Source organism: Apium graveolens, chromosome 11 (assembly GCF_009905375.1).
Source record: "Apium graveolens cultivar Ventura chromosome 11, ASM990537v1, whole genome shotgun sequence".
Classification (NCBI taxonomy): Eukaryota; Viridiplantae; Streptophyta; class Magnoliopsida; order Apiales; family Apiaceae; genus Apium; species Apium graveolens.
The window spans coordinates 195561015-195579024 of record NC_133657.1 but is presented as its reverse complement, the minus strand read 5'-3'; the positions used below and the strand labels follow the sequence as shown (position 1 = coordinate 195579024).

Below are 18010 nucleotides of genomic sequence, written 5' to 3'. Positions count from 1 at the left end.
ACACATAATTCCGACATATGTAGTCGAAGTGCTTCCAAGTATCCACGGCATACAAAGTCTGTGTGTTGCTCTCACTAGTGAGCAATGGCACATCTTCCTTTAGGAAGCGATCCAGATGTAACATGGTAAGATAAAAGTACATCTTTTGCTGCCAACGTTTGAAGTTCGTTCCGATAAATTTCTCGTGTTTATCAGCGTGTGCAGCAGGCACAGTTGGAATAACAGGTACAACAGGCATCGCATGTGTGATAGTCGGTACGTGCGTCTGTACTACAGTTATATGTACACCAGTAGGCACCGCGAGTACAATCGGAGGAGCGAATCCTGACGATATTTGTCCAAGAGGCACACTAAACTGTCCAATAACATTGTGTCGCGCAGGCACATGTCCCGAAGGCACATGTCCAACAAGTGTCTGACCCCCATCAAATACTACGATCTGTGCGTTAGGGATTAGGCGCCTGTTGGTGAACCCCATTAGATCCAACGATCTATGCGTTGGGATCAGCCGTCGCGTTCATCTTATCATTCACAGTGTTATTCTCCATAGATCTGTTACTCAACATACATGCAAAGACAGATGTATTAGTCACAAATAATAAAAAAAATATAGCTTTAAGATTGTGGACACAATCTGCGATTAATACATATAATATAAGTGTGTGTGAATAACAGAAAGCAAGAAAAAGATATGAAGGAGAAATTCTCGAGTCCAGACGTATAACTGTCTCCTTAAAGCTATTACGGCTCTCACTGTATGTGCGAGTCGTTAGCCTCCCAGGATGAAACGAGAAGAAGGCGATGTTACGCGAACAGTACCTTCGGCGAACTAGAATGGAGTAAGAAACTATCACCGGAATAGAGAGAGTAGGGTTTGTGTTTAGGAGGTGGCTGTTTGGTGTATTTCAAATGAGTGAATAACTCTAAGCCTAATACGTTATTTTATAGGCTCGAGGAAACGTGTGCGCTACTCCACGCATAATTAATTAAAATACGCTAATTAATCAAATCTGTAATTGAATCTGATTATTATCATATCAAATCAATTATAATAATCCGTAATTAAAATGAATTAGACTTTTAAAAGCCCAACCCCGGTGGAAATTAAATTTAGCAAAACTAGTTTGTAATTATTCGGGCCAATTTTCTGCTACATTCGTGTCTGCATGTCGCACACGCGAGCAAACTCGAAGGCTTCGTAAGCCTAGGATTGTCCCTCAAAAGCCCAAGATTTGCACCCCCCTGCGCGTGCACGTAGGTGTTTTAAACAATACATAAGTAACACATTTGAACACTATATAAGTGTTATGCTCCTTTGCAAAATCTATATGGGACTTTCTTTTCTTCCACAAATTTCCACTACTAAGAGACTAAATTTGTATGATCATATCTCATCCATCTCTTAGTCATTTTGAGTGATTCAAAGTGCCTCGGAAAGCTCTCTCGGAGTAGAACGCATTTAAAGTGTCACTCGTTGCGTGCACGCAACATTCATCCACTCATATTATGGCTCAAATTGACTTGACAATGTGGGACTACTATCCACGTTTTCCAACACATATTTCGTGTCATGAATGCCTAACCCGAACCGTTAAGGATTCGTTTCGTTTCGTGTTCGTGTACCTTCATTTCGTATATGTTTCGTGTCGTGATCCGTGTAATTTAAAATTAATAATAAAAATAAATACAAGTAAAATATATATTTAAATATTAAGTTTTTACTAGTGGAGTCTTAAGTCAATAAGTCATAAAAAATCAAGTACAGTCAAGTCTTATGAAATTTAAATTTGAATCTATTTTGTATCTATTTTCTATAAATATTATATGTAAAATATTATTATAAGATATATGTATTCATATAAGTTTGATAAATTTAATTAAATATTTATTTATTTCGTGTACTTTCGTTTCGTGTCGTGTGCCCCGGTATAAACCCGACACTAAATTCATCTGTGTACTTTCGTGTTCGTGTATCAAAAATGACTAACCAAACCCGTTATTTTCATGTCATTTTCGTGTCGTATTATCGTGTCGTGTACGAAATTATCGGCTCTATCTGGGGCATTAAGTTTTTATATTTACGATGAAACGTTTTATCTTATTTGAAATAAGCTTGTGTTATGGGTCTTCTTCTTTCATCTTATGGTTTATGTGTTTTATTAGAGATTTGCAGTTTGAGAAATCGCCTAGTCTCTTCTGTTGGTTGGCATCTATTGTTTACTTGCCTGAGTTATTGTGGATAAATTTAAGAAAATCAATAGGGGGAAGTACTGTAATTGGATGTGATATGGGACAAATTATTGAATAAAGTTAATGACAGATTATTCTTTAAAAATGTGTATTGCTGTCATAAAAGTTTGTAAAATAAATAAACCCTACTGTATGGTTAGCCAATAACATAAAGAATCTAGCATAATAGATGTTATTAGGTCTATTAGCTTTGTTACCTAACCTAGTACCCAATTCTAGCATAATATGGTTGCTAAAATTAAAATACCTATCAGAAACAAGCATATAGAGCATATTAACAAGAGATGAAGTTATGACATCAAAATTGCTAATTTTCCCAGAGAAAACCTTGATAAAGGCATCCCCAAGAAAACTCCATTCTTTCCTAAGGCCTTTTCTTTTAATACTCCCTAAACTAGCAGAGTTAAAAGAATAACCTATGGAATCTAACATGTTGGATACATCATTATCAGTGTGTGGTGTCATGGCATTGTTCTCAGGTAATTTAAAACATGCTAGTAAGTCATCACAGTTAACACAGTGATTTTTACCTTTGAGAGTGAAGGAGATAGTCATATCTATGGAGTTGAACTCAGCAGTTGTCCAAATCTCCTCAACTACTTCACAGTAAATCGTTGGGGCTTCCAGCATTGCATAGCTAAGTTTACAGTTTTTGATGAAGTCCATCATTTTGTGATAATCTGAGTGGGCTTCATTCTTTTCTACCAAAGCTATGAAATTGTTCTTCTCATAGATGAACCCAGATTAAGACATAATCTTTACTACTGGTGCCATTGTTATGAGTAGAAATTGCAGAGAATAACTTGAAGGTTTTGCAGAGAGAAAATGGTAAAAGCTTTGAAATTTCAAGAAAGCGTAAAGTAAAAATGAAAAATCAGAAGGGCTTATATACTTTCTCAAAAAAAACATAAATAAGAGATTAAACAATAAATATGTGTAAGTGAATTTCAGCCGTTTAAGAATAAACTGTAAGTATTCTAAAAACTATCTTTAAAACAAATACATACAGCTGTATGTATGAGTATCAACGGTTAAGACAATAGAATCAACGGCTGTGAAACACTTGAATCGACTGATGTGATATTTCAACGGATAAGGTAAATTGTCATCCGTTGAAGAGCACTTCAGTTTTATCCGTTGACGGATAAAAATTCCAGAAATGTATATGACTTTCAATGGATAATTAACATCCGTTGATAGAACAATTTTGACTTTCAATGGATAGGGAATATCCGTTGATGGAATAATCTATGTTAAAAATCAAATTTGTTCTTGCAGCTAATACATTTCAGGCTTCAATTCAAATTGCAATAAGGACATGAATTTTAAGAGTAATTAAGCATACCTAGCTCACTTACCAATCTTGTGAATGTTGATTCATCAAGTGGCTTGGTAAATATGTCTGCAATTTGTTGTTCACTTGGAACAAAATGAAGTTCCACTGTACCTTTCATCACATGTTCCCTAATGAAGTGGTATTTGATATCAATGTGCTTGGTCCTTGAGTGCTGCACAGGATTCTCTGTTATGGCTATGGCACTTGTGTTGTCACAAAAAATAGGGATTCTATCAACATGTAGTCCATAATCAAGGAGTTGATTCCTCATCCATAACACTTGAGAGCAGCAACTTCCAGCATCAATGTATTCAGCCTCAGCTGTAGAAGTAGAGACTGAATTTTGCTTTTTGCTAAACCATGATACAAGCTTGTTTCCCAGGAATTGGTAGGAGCCTGTTGTACTTTTCCTGTCTATTTTGCAACCTGCATAGTCTGCATCTGAGTAGCCAATTAGATCAAAACCAGACTCTCTAGGGTACCAAATTCCTAGATTTGGAGTCCCCTTGAGATATCTGAAAATTCTTTTAATAGCTACTAAGTGAGATTCTTTAGGGTCAGCTTGAAACCTAGCACAGAGACATGTAGAAAACATTATATCTGGTCTACTGGCAGTTAAATATAAAAGTGAACCAACCATGCCTCTATAACTTGTAATGTCCACAGACCTTTCAGTCTTATTTAATTCAAGTTTGGTGGCAGTGGCCATGGGAGTTTTTGCAGATGAACATTCTATTAAGTCAAACTTCTTTAAAAGATTATAAATATATTTAGTTTGACTAATGAAAATTCCATCACTAACTTGTTTAACTTGTAAACCAAGAAAATAGGTTAGTTCTCCCATCAGGCTCATTTCATAATTACTTTGCATTAGCTTAGCAAACTTTTTACAAAGCTTATCATCTGTAGATCCAAATATTATGTCATCTACATAAATTTGAACAAGTATACTAGAGCCATTAACATTCCTAAAGAAGAGAGTTTTATCAACAGTACCTCTAGTGAAGTGATTCTCCAAAAGGAATTTTGATAAGGTTTCATACCAGGCTCTAGGTGCTTGCTTCAGTCCATAGAGTGCTTTCAACAGATAATACACATAGTCTGGAAAATTTGGATCTTCAAACCCTGGAGGTTGACTTACATAAACTTCTTCCTCCAATTTCCCATTTAGAAATGCACTCTTGACATCCATTTGATAGACTTTGAAATTGGCATGGGCTGCATAGGCTAGAAAAATTCTGATGGCTTCAAGTCTTGCAACAGGAGCATATGTCTCATCAAAATCTATTCCCTCTTGTTGAGAATAGCCTTTAGCAACCAATCTGGCTTTATTCCTTATGACAATGCCATTTTCATCCATCTTGTTTCTGAATACCCATTTTGTGTCAATAGGACTCTTGTTCTTTGGTTTGGGTACCAGCTTCCAAACTTTGTTTCTCTCAAATTGGTTCAGCTCTTCCTGCATAGCTAATATCCAATCTGGATCCAATAAAGCTTCTTCCACTTTCTTAGGTTCCTCCTGAGATAGAAAACTACTATACAGACATTCATCTTGAGTAGCTTTTCTTGTTTGCACTTTAGATGATGCATCACCAATGATCAGTTCAAAGGGATGATTCTTGGTCCATTTCCTTTGAGGTGGAAGATATACTCTAGATGAGGTGGCCTCAGTATTGTCATGATATGAGACAGAGTGTTGATTAGTTGAAACTCCCCCTGAGTTGTTGGTCCTTTACAGGGAACTTGGAGTTTTATCAACTGATGATGTAAATCGATTATCCGTTGATGAACTATGATCAACGGATGCTTCGTTTTGTACTTCAACGGATGATGCACTATGTCTTTCAATGGATACTGCATTGCCTCTATCAACGGATGCAGAATTTTGTGCATTATCCAAGGGCATGTTTTGAATCCCTTTTGAAGTGTCATCTCCATCAGTCTCCTCTTCACTATCATCACAATATATCTCAATGTTGTCAAATTTGAGTCTCTCATGGTGTCCCTTATCTGTTAGTCCATCAATCTTTTTATCATCAAACACAACATGCACAGATTCCATAACAATGTTGGTTCTTAGATTGTAGACCCTATAAGATTTTCCAGCTGAGTAACCAATAAATATCCCTTCATCAGCCTTTGCATCAAACTTCCCTTTATGGTCAGATTGATTTCTCAGTATAAAGCATTTACATCCAAAGACATGAAGAAAGTTTAGAGTTGGTTTTCTTCTCTTGAACAACTGATAAGGAGTCATGCCTTTAGCTTGATTGATCAAAGAAATATTCTGAGTGTAGCAGGCACAATTAACAGCTTCAGCCCAGAAATATGTTGGTAACTTTGATTCTTCAAGCATTGTTCTAGCAGCCTCAATTAAAGATCTGTTCTTTCTTTCAACTACCCCATTTTGCTGAGGTGTTCTTGGAGCTGAGAACTCATGCATGAATCCATTTTCTTCACAGAACAGCCTCATTGTCAAATTCTTGAACTCAGTTCCATTGTCACTCCTGATATTCCTAACCTTCAAGTCAGGATGATTATTGACTTGCCTGATGTGATTGATAATGATTTCACTTGCTTCATCCTTTGATCCAAGAAAATAGACCCATGAAAACTTTGAGAAATCATCTACAATCACTAAGCAATATCTTTTTCTTGCAATTGACAATACATTGACTGGTCCAAACAGATCCATATGTAGCAGCTGTAATGGTTCATCAATTGTTGTTTCAAGCTTCTTTTTGAATGATGCTTTCCTTTGTTTGCCTTTCTGACAAGCATCACACAAACCATCCCTTGAGAATTCAACAAGAGGAATTCCTCTAACTAAGTCCTTTTTGACTAGATCATTCATTGTCTTGAAATTCAAATGGGATAGCTTCTTGTGTCATAGCCAACTTTCAACTGGACTTGCTTTGCTGAAGAGACAAGTAATAGATTCTGCATCAGTAGAGTTGAAGTCAGCTAAGTACACATTTCCTTTTCTAACTCCAGTTAGAACCACTTTGTTGTCTTTCTTACTGGTGACAACACAGGCTTCAGAATTGAAGGAAATTGTATTCCCTCTATCACATAGTTGACTGATGCTCAGTAAGTTGTGCTTGAGACCATCAACTAATGCAACTTCATCAATGATGACATTCCCTGTTGAAATCAAGCCATATCCCATAGTAAACCCTTTGCTGTCATCTCCAAAGGTTATGCTAGGGCCAGCTCTCTCCTTAAACTCTGTGAGCAGGGAGAAATCTCCTGTCATGTGTCTTGAACAACCACTGTCCAAGTACCATAGATTTCTTCTGTTTTCCTGCACACCATAAAATCAATCAAGTTGATTTTGGTACCCAAGTTTCCTTGGGTCCATTCATTTAGCCTTTCTCCTAGACTTCATCCCTCCTGCATCTTTAGACTTAGGTAACTTTGAGTCAACCTTGATCTTAGATGTAGTTGGTTGAGGTGTAGGGTTAGTCACAGAATCATTTAGCACATTTGGAATTTGATAAGGCATGGATTGTGCAAACATGTTATTCCACATAGGCATATTGTATGGCATTTGAGGCATACTAAATGCAGCAAGATAAGGATTGTTAAAATATGGCATGTTTGTAAAATGTGCATAAGGATTCTGTTGAGACATAACAGGCATAACATTCAGAGGTGATGCAGACATATTAGGCATGGAAGAGGGTACAGGTATGGGAGTTTTCTTAATAGATTTGCAATTAGCAGATAGATGATTAACACTATTACAATGCACACAGCTTTTTCTAGGAGCATACTTATCAGGTGTGTAATTGTTATATTTGTTAACCCCTACCTTCCCATTTCTATTAGATTTCCTTTTAGTTTCCTTTTTATCCTCAACCACTTTGAGCCTATTCTTTAACTGTTCTAAGGTCATGTGTCCTATATTCACCTTACTGAAATCTTTGGATGTGCTTGCTTCTTCTTTGACAAAGTTCTTGGAAGTTGAACCAAAATTAACATATATGTTGAATACAAAGTTGATCACAAATTTTAAATTTTAACATATATGTACTGGTCTATATTATTACTGAGTTCACTACTAACTTACAATTAACTTATTCAATTTAAAAAGATAAAAAATACATAATTGAAGTTAGAATAACTTGCAATCATAATATACAATAATGTAAAACTTATATTATTGTTAATATAAAAGTTAATTTAATGAAAAATGCTAGTTTTTGAAATTCAACGTATGTATGTATGGAAAAATGTTAGTTTTTTATTTACATCATTGTTACCAAAGTAAAATTAAGTTATATATCTGTGTCAGCATGTAAATTATCGTATGTTACATTTCTTAGTAAATTACGATGATTTCAAATTATTTATATGCTAAATATCTGATTTATATACATGTATAATTGTTATTCCTAGTGAACTAACAATGAGATTTACAGAAGGGGGGGTTGAATGTAAATCTCAAAACTTTTTCAAGTTTTGAGCAGTTTCAAAGGCTGTGTGTTTAAGATAAACAAGTGTGTGAATTGCTTTAAGCTAATACAGACAGATATATATTCAAGTACAAAAGTACAGAACACAACAGACCTTAAAAACTTTTCTGGTGGATTTGTTGTTCCACCAGAGATGGTATTTCAGAAAATCTGTGATTCAAGAAGTTGATCACAGCTGCATCCTAGAACAAACTAGATAATTTTTCTCAAGATTTTTCTAAACAGCTCTGGAAAAATTCTATTCTAATTACTAGCTGCAACTTGGTTTATATAACACCAAGTTTACAAGTGAAGACAAAAATAAAAAGTACAATAATAAAATAAGTTCTCCACTTGTTTCTTCTCCATTTTACTCCAGTGCATTGTTGACTATTGCCTCTTTATACTAGAGTAGAACGGCTGCTTTTTCTGATGTTCCTGAAATAGGCTACCACATCTCAGTTGTCTCTGTCAACCCATGTGCCTCTGTTTGTAGGTACAACTACCACTTGTCAACTGCTATTTAACAGAACATCCGTTGAAGCCTTCATCCGTTGATGGCTTTATCCGTTGATGTGTTAGCAGTTAAAGCTCTATCCGTTGATGCACTCATCCGTTGAAGGATGTTATCCGTTGAAGCTTTAGAGACATCCGTTGAAGCTTTGTTTCTCATCCGTTGAAGGTCTTTAAGTTATCCGTTGACACCATTTCATTTATACAAAATTACAAGGCATGAAATATTTACAATTGGCCTTCCTATCTGCATATCCTTTAGTAGTCAACATGACTTATAATTTCCCTCAACATTTAAGAATTATATCTCAAATTCAGAGACTGAAATGTGCTACAACACTAGACTTATTTCTAAGTAAAGCTACACCATCAACGGATAGCCAAAGTGGTCTTATCCGTTGAGGCTACAAACACTAGATTTCTACTTAAGTGTTTTGTTAAATATATCATCAAACTAATGCACATATATTCCTAACAATAATCATTATTAACATCTAGTGAGATAATTGATTACTTAAATAACATGTATTTATAATTATTCAAAAATTAAAATTATGTAATAAATAAATTGCAATAAATTGCCCATGGTTTCTTGTGCTTGAGTTTGCAATCTCGTTTTTCCACAAAATGATTTTATAAAAAAAAATCCAAAATGGTTACGAAAATTTTTTAGGATAAATTATAGATTAAAAAAACATAAATCAGAACTTTGTGAATAAGTGGGTTTGATCGAGTCGAACGCTGCAACTCATCTTATACTCGATTAAAAAGTTCAGGTTCTTTAATTTCAAGATCGAAACTCGACTTATAAAACATTCGATATATTTGAGTTAGACTCGAAAATTAGAATAGATTTCACCAAATATTAATAAAGTTCGAAATATGATTGGTTAGACTCGAGTTTGATTCAATAAAAATGTTATATATATATATATATAATTTATAATAAAATATTTTCAAATAATAGAGGCTCGATAAGGCTCGCGAACCTTACGAGCCAATTGCATTTGAAACTCAAATTCGGCTCGGTAACGAATTTAAATAGCTCGTGCTCGATTCAATTATTAATGAACAAAACTCATTTATTTTCTTCGATTAATCATTCATATTAATTCTCTGTTTTTTGATTAACCCTAAATCGGTACCTCGACCGATCTCTGACAATTATCGATTTTTATAACATTTAGTAAACATATAGTAATTATTAAAATTTTCTTGTCAGGTTATAAAATTATAAATATTATTTTTATATTATCTTTACTGACCATTATATCTAATTAGGGGCGGCACTAAAAGACAAGACGCGAAATCCGATACGCGCCCGACTCGATTCGTAACCCGATTTACCGAGAGAAAACCAAAAATGATCCGAACATGGCATGTTCAATCCGAAAATGATCTGAAATGATCCGTTTTCAAGAATTTCATTTCTTTGACTTAAATATTTGATTTCCTCTAATTTTAAGTAGTTTTAACTTAATTCATAAGTAAACCGTTTATAAATACGGCCCGAAACCCGAAATTACGACCACTATCCTAATATACTAATATGTTTGAAAATATTCCTCGGATTTAATAAATCCATTGGCGACAAATTTGAAATATCAATTCAAATCGGTAGTTGATCTTCCGACTCTCATATCTTGAACTCTTTTTCAGAATTCCGATTCGTTCTTCCAGAAAATCCCTTTTTCTTAATAGAACTCTCATTTCTCTCTCTCCCTTTCAAAATTTCAATACGTTCTTCTAGAAAACACATAACAAATATTATATCAATTCAACAAATATTTTTAGAAAAAAGCTTATAATTGTAAACTGTTAAATGCCTCGTATAAAAGCCAAAAATACATTATTTGTGTCAGCAAGAGTTGACTCAGTTGATTAAAGAGGGGATAAATATTCTTTTGATCATAGGTTCGAATCCCACGGAATATATATATATAATAACGGTTTGTCTAGTTTGTGCCCATGGGCACATGCTAAGAAAGTGTGATAGATGAGTTGTATAAATTTGGCTGGTGGGGATATCTGTGCATGCAGGGGTCCATCATTATTAATGAGCTCTCCACCAATCAAATTTTTACAACTTATGTATCACATTTTCTTAGCATGTGTCAATGGGCACACACTAAAAAAATCCAAATAATAAATGATTGTTTAAAGCACTTCTAAGAACAAGTCCAATGTAAACCTATATTCAGGGATCGTTTGAAATATGTGGTATCGGGTATAAATTAGGAATTAGGTTAGAGTGACATGAGAATCATGTATCATATCTTATATCGGTTGAGGGCTCTAATACATATTTTAATTTAAAATATGTTTATTTAATAATTTTAATTTAATTTAATATATTAATTTTATTATTATTTTAATATATTTTAGGTTTATAGATTTATTTTAGTACTAAACATTTATATTTAATTGATTAAATAAAAATTAAAATAGTGAAATAAAATTTGATACCCATGCCTCTCCCTCGTATCAGCCTCCCTACTTAGGTATAAAAACAGTATGAAAAACAATACATTAGGAGTTTGAGGAATATATATGAAATTATATTTTTCTGAACTAATATCTGTGCTTAAACCCATACCTATTCGAGGATGTCCCGAAACAAACAACCCCATAGTCCTATAGCTATAATATAATATCAAATAAAAAAAAAATCAAATTCACAACTATACCCGGTCCTCTAAATACATAAATGGATAGTTGGTATATATAGCTAAGTATAGTAATTGTTATCCTTTCCAAATCATTAAATAACTTTAAATGAGATGTCTTTTGGTTTGTTTTAAATGAAATTTAGAAGGGGAAAATAAAATTTTATTAAATTTGAAAATATTTGATTGTAAGATTGAAATTGGAGATGAAATCTTATTTTAGCACAAAAATATATTTTTTGATCTCAAATTATAGTAATAATTCTGATCATTTTAGTTTTAACACTGAACTTGCTCCACGTATATCAAAGTGAGTCTATATATTATCTTATTTTAGTTGTTTTAATTCAGATCAATAATATAATTTTATTTTCGTGGAGACGAATAGTATATATTATATAGTTTTATCCAGAAATCATCGTCCTTATTTAATTTTTTTATTAATTTTATATTCATGTATTAAAATTATTAATTCATGTAATTTTTAATTTACAATTTATTTTTTTTAAAATTATAACTTATAATTTATCAAACTCATATACCTAAAATTATCAAAACATTTAGATAATTTATAAGTTACCGTGTTCGTATCACTTTTGTCTTACTTTTTAACTTTAAGTTATAAGTTACATTTTTTTTAACAAACCCCAGACCTTTAGTACTGCAGTAATAATTCATATCGAAAATAATATCAATTAAAAGTTATGCGCTAACAATGAACATCTTTAAGGTCACAAATTAGAAATTCAATAACACAATCAAATGAATTTAAAACCGAAGAGGATACCTAAAAGCCCAAGAAACAGAAAACAAAGCCGAAAAATAAAATAATTCCTATATACATGATCTTCTATATTACATATCATGTGTGGGAAACTAGACTCTAATCAATGGAGAATCAGAGACCTTTTCCTTTCTTTCTTTCTTTCTTTCAAGATGCCAGACTGCTTATCAATTTCTTACTTATTTTTTCAACTTCTAAACCCGAAGGCAGACCATTTCTTTGATGTTTCTTTCTTTGTCCTCCTAGAGTTGGGATCGATAAGGTTTTCCAGCGACTTCGCTTTCTTGTTTCTGGACCTTCCTGCTTCTTTCAGGAGCTCAGCTAGCCTTTTCTTCTCGTCGTCAAAATCAGGATTTGCTGTTCCAAGTTTTTCTTCCCTCAACTTAAGAACATACTCCAAAATCTCAATGGCATCCTCGACTCTGCAAATTTGCCAAAATGAGGTTCAGATATCAAGAACTAACAGAAATTTTAATGGTAATGTATAGTATGATGCGGCAACACATCAATTTGTAACAAACGACTGGATAAGATCTGGTCAGATTGTACCAAAGCAGCATCCTTATAACCCAACTTAAAAAATGTCAATGCCTTTGACCTGTTGCATCAAACAGTTATACAAGTGCAAAAGGATATATTATACTGGATTTATGCATATGAAAAAACACTCAACTAAAATAGACAAATTGGTCAACAGTTTTAGGAAATTCTCATCTAGGCCAAGTCAACAATCCACTTCAAAATGAAATTTGCCACATCTCAAATAAGGAAAGGAGGCCAGGGGAAACAAAAGTTTTATCAAGTACAAAATGCATCTCTTCTCTAAATCAATTCTTCAGGACAAAAAATGAAAAAAGTCTGCAGATGTTGCATGTATGATGTAACTGTAATCATATTTTTATGCATAACAAGCCGCCGCGCCGCCGCCACATTGCTTAAATGTAGACAACATTCAAATATAACATAATCCATCAGAGGAAATTTCGAAAAGAAAGTTTTCTAGTACAGAAATCACAATCAAATATAATATAATCCACCAGAGGAAATTCCAAAGAGAGAATTATATAGTACATACTCACTCCGTCCCAATTTATCTGTCTTGTTTGACTTTTGATGGTCAAATTGACTCAACTTTGACCGTAAATACAAACTCATTCTTTCATTATTTTGAAAAATTAAAATATACATATAAAAGTAGATTAAACATACTTTCTAATGATATAAATTTTATAAGTATTTTCGATATTATACTATGTGAAATTTTCGGTCAAAGTTGGGTCAATTTGACCGTAAAAAGTCAAACAAGACAGATAAAGTGGGACGGAGGGAGTATATAATTACCTTCCCATCGCATCATATGTTGCTGCAAGATTGCTATAGACACCAAGAGTATCCTGGTGACAAGGGCCACACTCTTGTTCAAGTATTCCTCTTGCTTCTTCAAACAATTCAGCAGCCTCGCCAATCTTGAACAGCTGCACACAAGCCAAACCCATCTGATTCAGCACAACCCCAAAGAAGGCTGATTTTTTCTCGCCACTGGCCCTGAGTTTTGCTACAGCACTTTCAAATGAGCCCCTCGCTTCTTCGTACCTTCCCAACATGTAAAACATAACACCCATCCGTGCTTCTATTCCTGCAATCGTACTTTGTTGTCCTGCTTTATCTTCCAGCAGTTTCATTGCCTTCTGCAAGAGTTTCAATGCCTCCTCAGGTTCATTGAAAGATTCGTAGATAGCAGAAATTTCCGTCATTCCACTAGCAATCTCTTCTGCTGTGGTTCCAGGCACCGGTTTTGCATATATTCTTAGGGCATTTTCACAATAGGATCTGGACTCCCGCAACTTCCCTGTCTTGTAGTATAGATCAGCTAGCCTGACAAAGACAGATGCAACTGAAGGATGGTTATCACCCTTTGAAGATTTGAAGACTGTTAGTGCCTTCTGGTAGGAGAAAACAGCTTCATCAAAGCGAGATAAGGACAAGTAGATATTTCCGATGCTGACATCGATAGCAGCAACTTCATTGTCTTGTCCATTGGCAATCATCGCCATACTGGCAAGCACAAGGTGTTCGAGAGCAGATTCATAATCTCCTTTAGCCTCACATATGAGGGCCATCAATCGGCGGTCAGCTGCTTCCTCAAGAGATGCAGGTGAACTATGTTCTCGGTGGATTTCAAGTGTTTTCTTGCACAATTTATCTGCTTCATCAAATTGCATTGCTTGAACGTGAGCCTCGGCTAAGTACCTGCATCATCAATATTCAATACAGTCTAATTAGAACAAACCTTACCTACATTACATGAGAAACCACTTTATAAATTCCCTACAAAGTGCCTAAAAACAAAACAAGAATATAGCGAGATATTTAAACAAGTTGATAAAGTTATACTTATTATTTCCAAAAATGTTATTCACAAAAGCACAAAAAAAAATGGTACCACCCAATCAGCGAAGCAAAATAAACAAGTCATCAAGTAACCAAGTGTCAGATATTTGTCAACACCATCACAAGGATTCCATAAAAAGATCTAATTTAGTTTTTATGTCATGATAAGACAGCTGGAAAGAGAGGTAGCAAAGATGTACCCGCCTCTATCCCTATTAAACCACATTATTGCTACAATTGAATATCGATTTATTCTGGAATATACTTGCTCTTCGATTGTAATTCTCTTACTATCTACATTTAAGCTAACTTGCAAATTTGTTTAAAACGAATTTCTGAAAGAGAAGAAGAGAAGTGCTTGAAGCACATGAAGTGATGAGATTCTTAACTACTTTAATAACATACTCTAAAATTTGGGGTTCAAAGAGGAAATACAATAAAAAATATATTTAAATGATTACCTCTTCAAAAAAATTAAACATAAAAAGAATCAGAACGTAGATAGAACAATATGAGGATAAAAATTATATTAACCTAGTTCTTTCCGCAGATATAAAATGCAGGAAGGTGAAACTACAAAATACCCTCATTAGGTATCAAAACCCTAGATCAGAAAATGCTTTTCATTTTGATGTCGAGAAGAGAAAAGAGGTGGCTGCTCATTTTGGGAGAATTTGGTGCTCATGATCTTCAAATATTGGGATGCCCAACAACCACATTTTTCTTTCAAAGAACTAAATGAAACATGTTCAAATCTATGATTTTGACCCCTAAGAAAGGTAATTCAGTAATTTTACCTTTCCATACGAAAACAATAAGGGTAAATCGTCTTTCCCCTTTCTGGGTTTGCAAGGGAAAAAATGAATCAATCAACTATTCTTGAAAGGCAAGATATTTTCTTTTTAATTTGATACTTGATTATTTCTCTACCTAAAGTATGGGAAAGTCATTAATTGCCAAACACGCCCCGGCACACCTGGGTTACGTAAGCCATTTAGCCGGGGACCAGGACCCATTTAATTTTATACCATACGGACCAGGACCCATTTCATTTTATACCATACGGACTAGGACCCATTTAATTTTATACCATTCTCTCATTTTATGTTACCCTAACTGTATTTCAAATTTTTTCTCGGCATTTCCTTTGCTACAGTGTGAATTGACAAGATAATAGAGGAAAAACATTATGTCAAGCACTTCAGACAAAACTTGCACAAATACACAATGTGCCAAATAAAAACATCAGAAACAAAAGGAAACTAGATCATATTTAATTGAACCGATATCCATAGTCCAACTTCAGCAATCCTAATTTGTACATTTTTTACAGATCAACAAAGCTATAGTTTATAAACAAAGAGCCTGTCGAAAACTAGACACATTTTACACGTTCGTATACTATTTGAAGAATATAATAACATAAAAACTGTAATGTAACCTTTTTCGTCAAAAAACAATGTACTAGCATCAAATCTTCACTCTCTGCATATATTTAATTACATCATTACCATATCACATTATAAAACTCACTTCACTTAAACCCAAACAAACATCACAAAATCACAAATACATAAAAACTGCAATGTAACCTTTTCCGTAAAAAACTATGTACTAGCATCAAATCTTCACTTTCTACATATATTTAGTTACATCATCACCATATCACATTATAAAACTCACTTCACTCAAATCCAAACAAACATCACAAAATCGCAAATACATTTATCCAAAACTCGAAAAATATACCTGCAAGTCTCGGCAACACGAGGATCGGTATCACCTAAAGCCACAATCTGAATATTCAACCCTTCCTTATAACAATCAATTGACTTATCCAGCTGTCCAAGCATAGAATGCGTATCACCAAGCTGCATATACCCCGAAAAAGCCGCAAGCGCGTGATCCGCACCTCTACTCACTTCCGGCACCTGAATTGCCCTCTCTAACACCGGAATCGCCTCCTCAAACCTCCCTAAACTACAATAAATCGCCGCCACAACGTGCAAGCTCATCGCCAGATCGAGATTCGGCTCGCCGTCGATCGCGCACCTTTCAAACGACTTCGCAGCTCGCAGCGCGTAATCCAACGCGCGCGTCGGTCCGTCACCCGATGCGATCGTATCGCGCGCGAGTTTCAACAGAAATGGACCGAGATCTGGATTATCCAACGATGCTTCGTCAAGTAACGGTTTTTCCGGCGATTTCTTCCTTCCGGAGCTCCGATCTGGCGACGGCTTGGCTCGCGACGGCGACGGAGGGCGGCGGTTGGCCGGAGAGTTGGATTTTGGAATTACCGGGTCGGACCTGTCCGGGGTGGATCGGATCTGAGTTCTGGACTCATCGGGAACGGTGATTCGCAGCGGTGGAGCTTCCGGTGGTGTTTTGACGGAGACTAATCCCGGCATTGTTAGTGAAAGTGAGTAATTAAAGCTGTGTTGTGTGTATATCTGTGTGTATATATAGACGAAGAAGGGAGAGAGTTTCGGTTGCGGAGACAAGCTATGAGTGTTATGGATAGGACGTTATTTAGAAATTCGGGTCATTTAATTTCTATATAAATATTTAAAATTTGTACTAATTTAGAAATTAACTTTCTTAGGATAAGTAAGCTTATAGTAATTCCTAAAAGAGAAATGGTAACCAAAATTAAATTCAAACACGGTTTAAAATGCTACATGGATTGTTCTAATTGATCATTATGCATTTATATGCGCACAGGAATTAAAATCAGTCATGTGTCAGTCAGTCACGTTATTTAATAATTTTTTTGTGAAAATATTTGGGTTACCTAGCACTACACATTAATTAATAAATTAAACTCATGTATTCAGATCAATTTTATCAATTAAAATAGGTCAAAATAATATATTATATTATTTTGAAGTTATTTTTGTTATCAATTTTAGATCCCTCTCCCTAAAATATGTTTTGAAAAATTTTGGGACACGTGAGAATCAAACTTAACATCCTTAAACAACATGTTCGCTATATTTTTATTATTATCATTAGAGCTTAATATTTTTAAATACGTAAATAATGTAATCACCCGATTTAGGTGAGATGTAAATACTTGTTAAAAAATATATGAGATGTGAATACTTGTTAAAAAATATATGAGTAATATATCGTAATTACATATGTTAATCAAAAAATTATAAATATATTAGTAAAATACATTAATTAAGTACTCGTATTGATATATTTATTGGAAATACACTATATTTACGAGTTACTTGAAACCTATATGAAGACACAAAAAAATTATAAAAATTTGTGATTTGTGATTATTATCATACAAAAATTGTTTTTATTTGAATATTTTATAAATTTTTCTAGTGAGGTGTTATCAAAATATTGATGAAAAACTCATTAATAATGATGGACCACAAAAATCTCCACTCATTAATCACACGTTTTTAGAATATTTTAATTACTACTCCCTCTGTTTTTTATTATATGGTGTTTGACTTTTGTGCACACACTTCTAAGTATTTTGAACGCATAATTAAAATAATAATTTTTAATTTTTTTTTTTGTGAATAAAAATATATAATTAAAACTTAAATTTAGAAAAATAAATTTTTTTTAAAAAAATTATTTTATCTATGCT

The 18010-nt window shown here is 34.0% G+C and overlaps 1 protein-coding gene across 1 annotated transcript; it reads right to left on the bottom strand.

The window, feature by feature from the left end:
• Positions 1-11913: 11913 nt before the first annotated feature.
• Positions 11914-16912, bottom strand: LOC141696792 (protein KINESIN LIGHT CHAIN-RELATED 1-like). Its single transcript, XM_074500916.1, has 3 exons — positions 16147-16912; positions 13348-14256; positions 11914-12428 (listed from the first exon to the last, which is right to left on the bottom strand). The coding sequence occupies exons 1-3, from the start codon at positions 16803-16805 to the stop codon at positions 12194-12196; spliced, it is 1803 nt and encodes a 600-aa protein (XP_074357017.1). The 5' UTR covers positions 16806-16912; the 3' UTR covers positions 11914-12193.
• Between the last annotated feature and the right edge of the window lie 1098 nt (positions 16913-18010).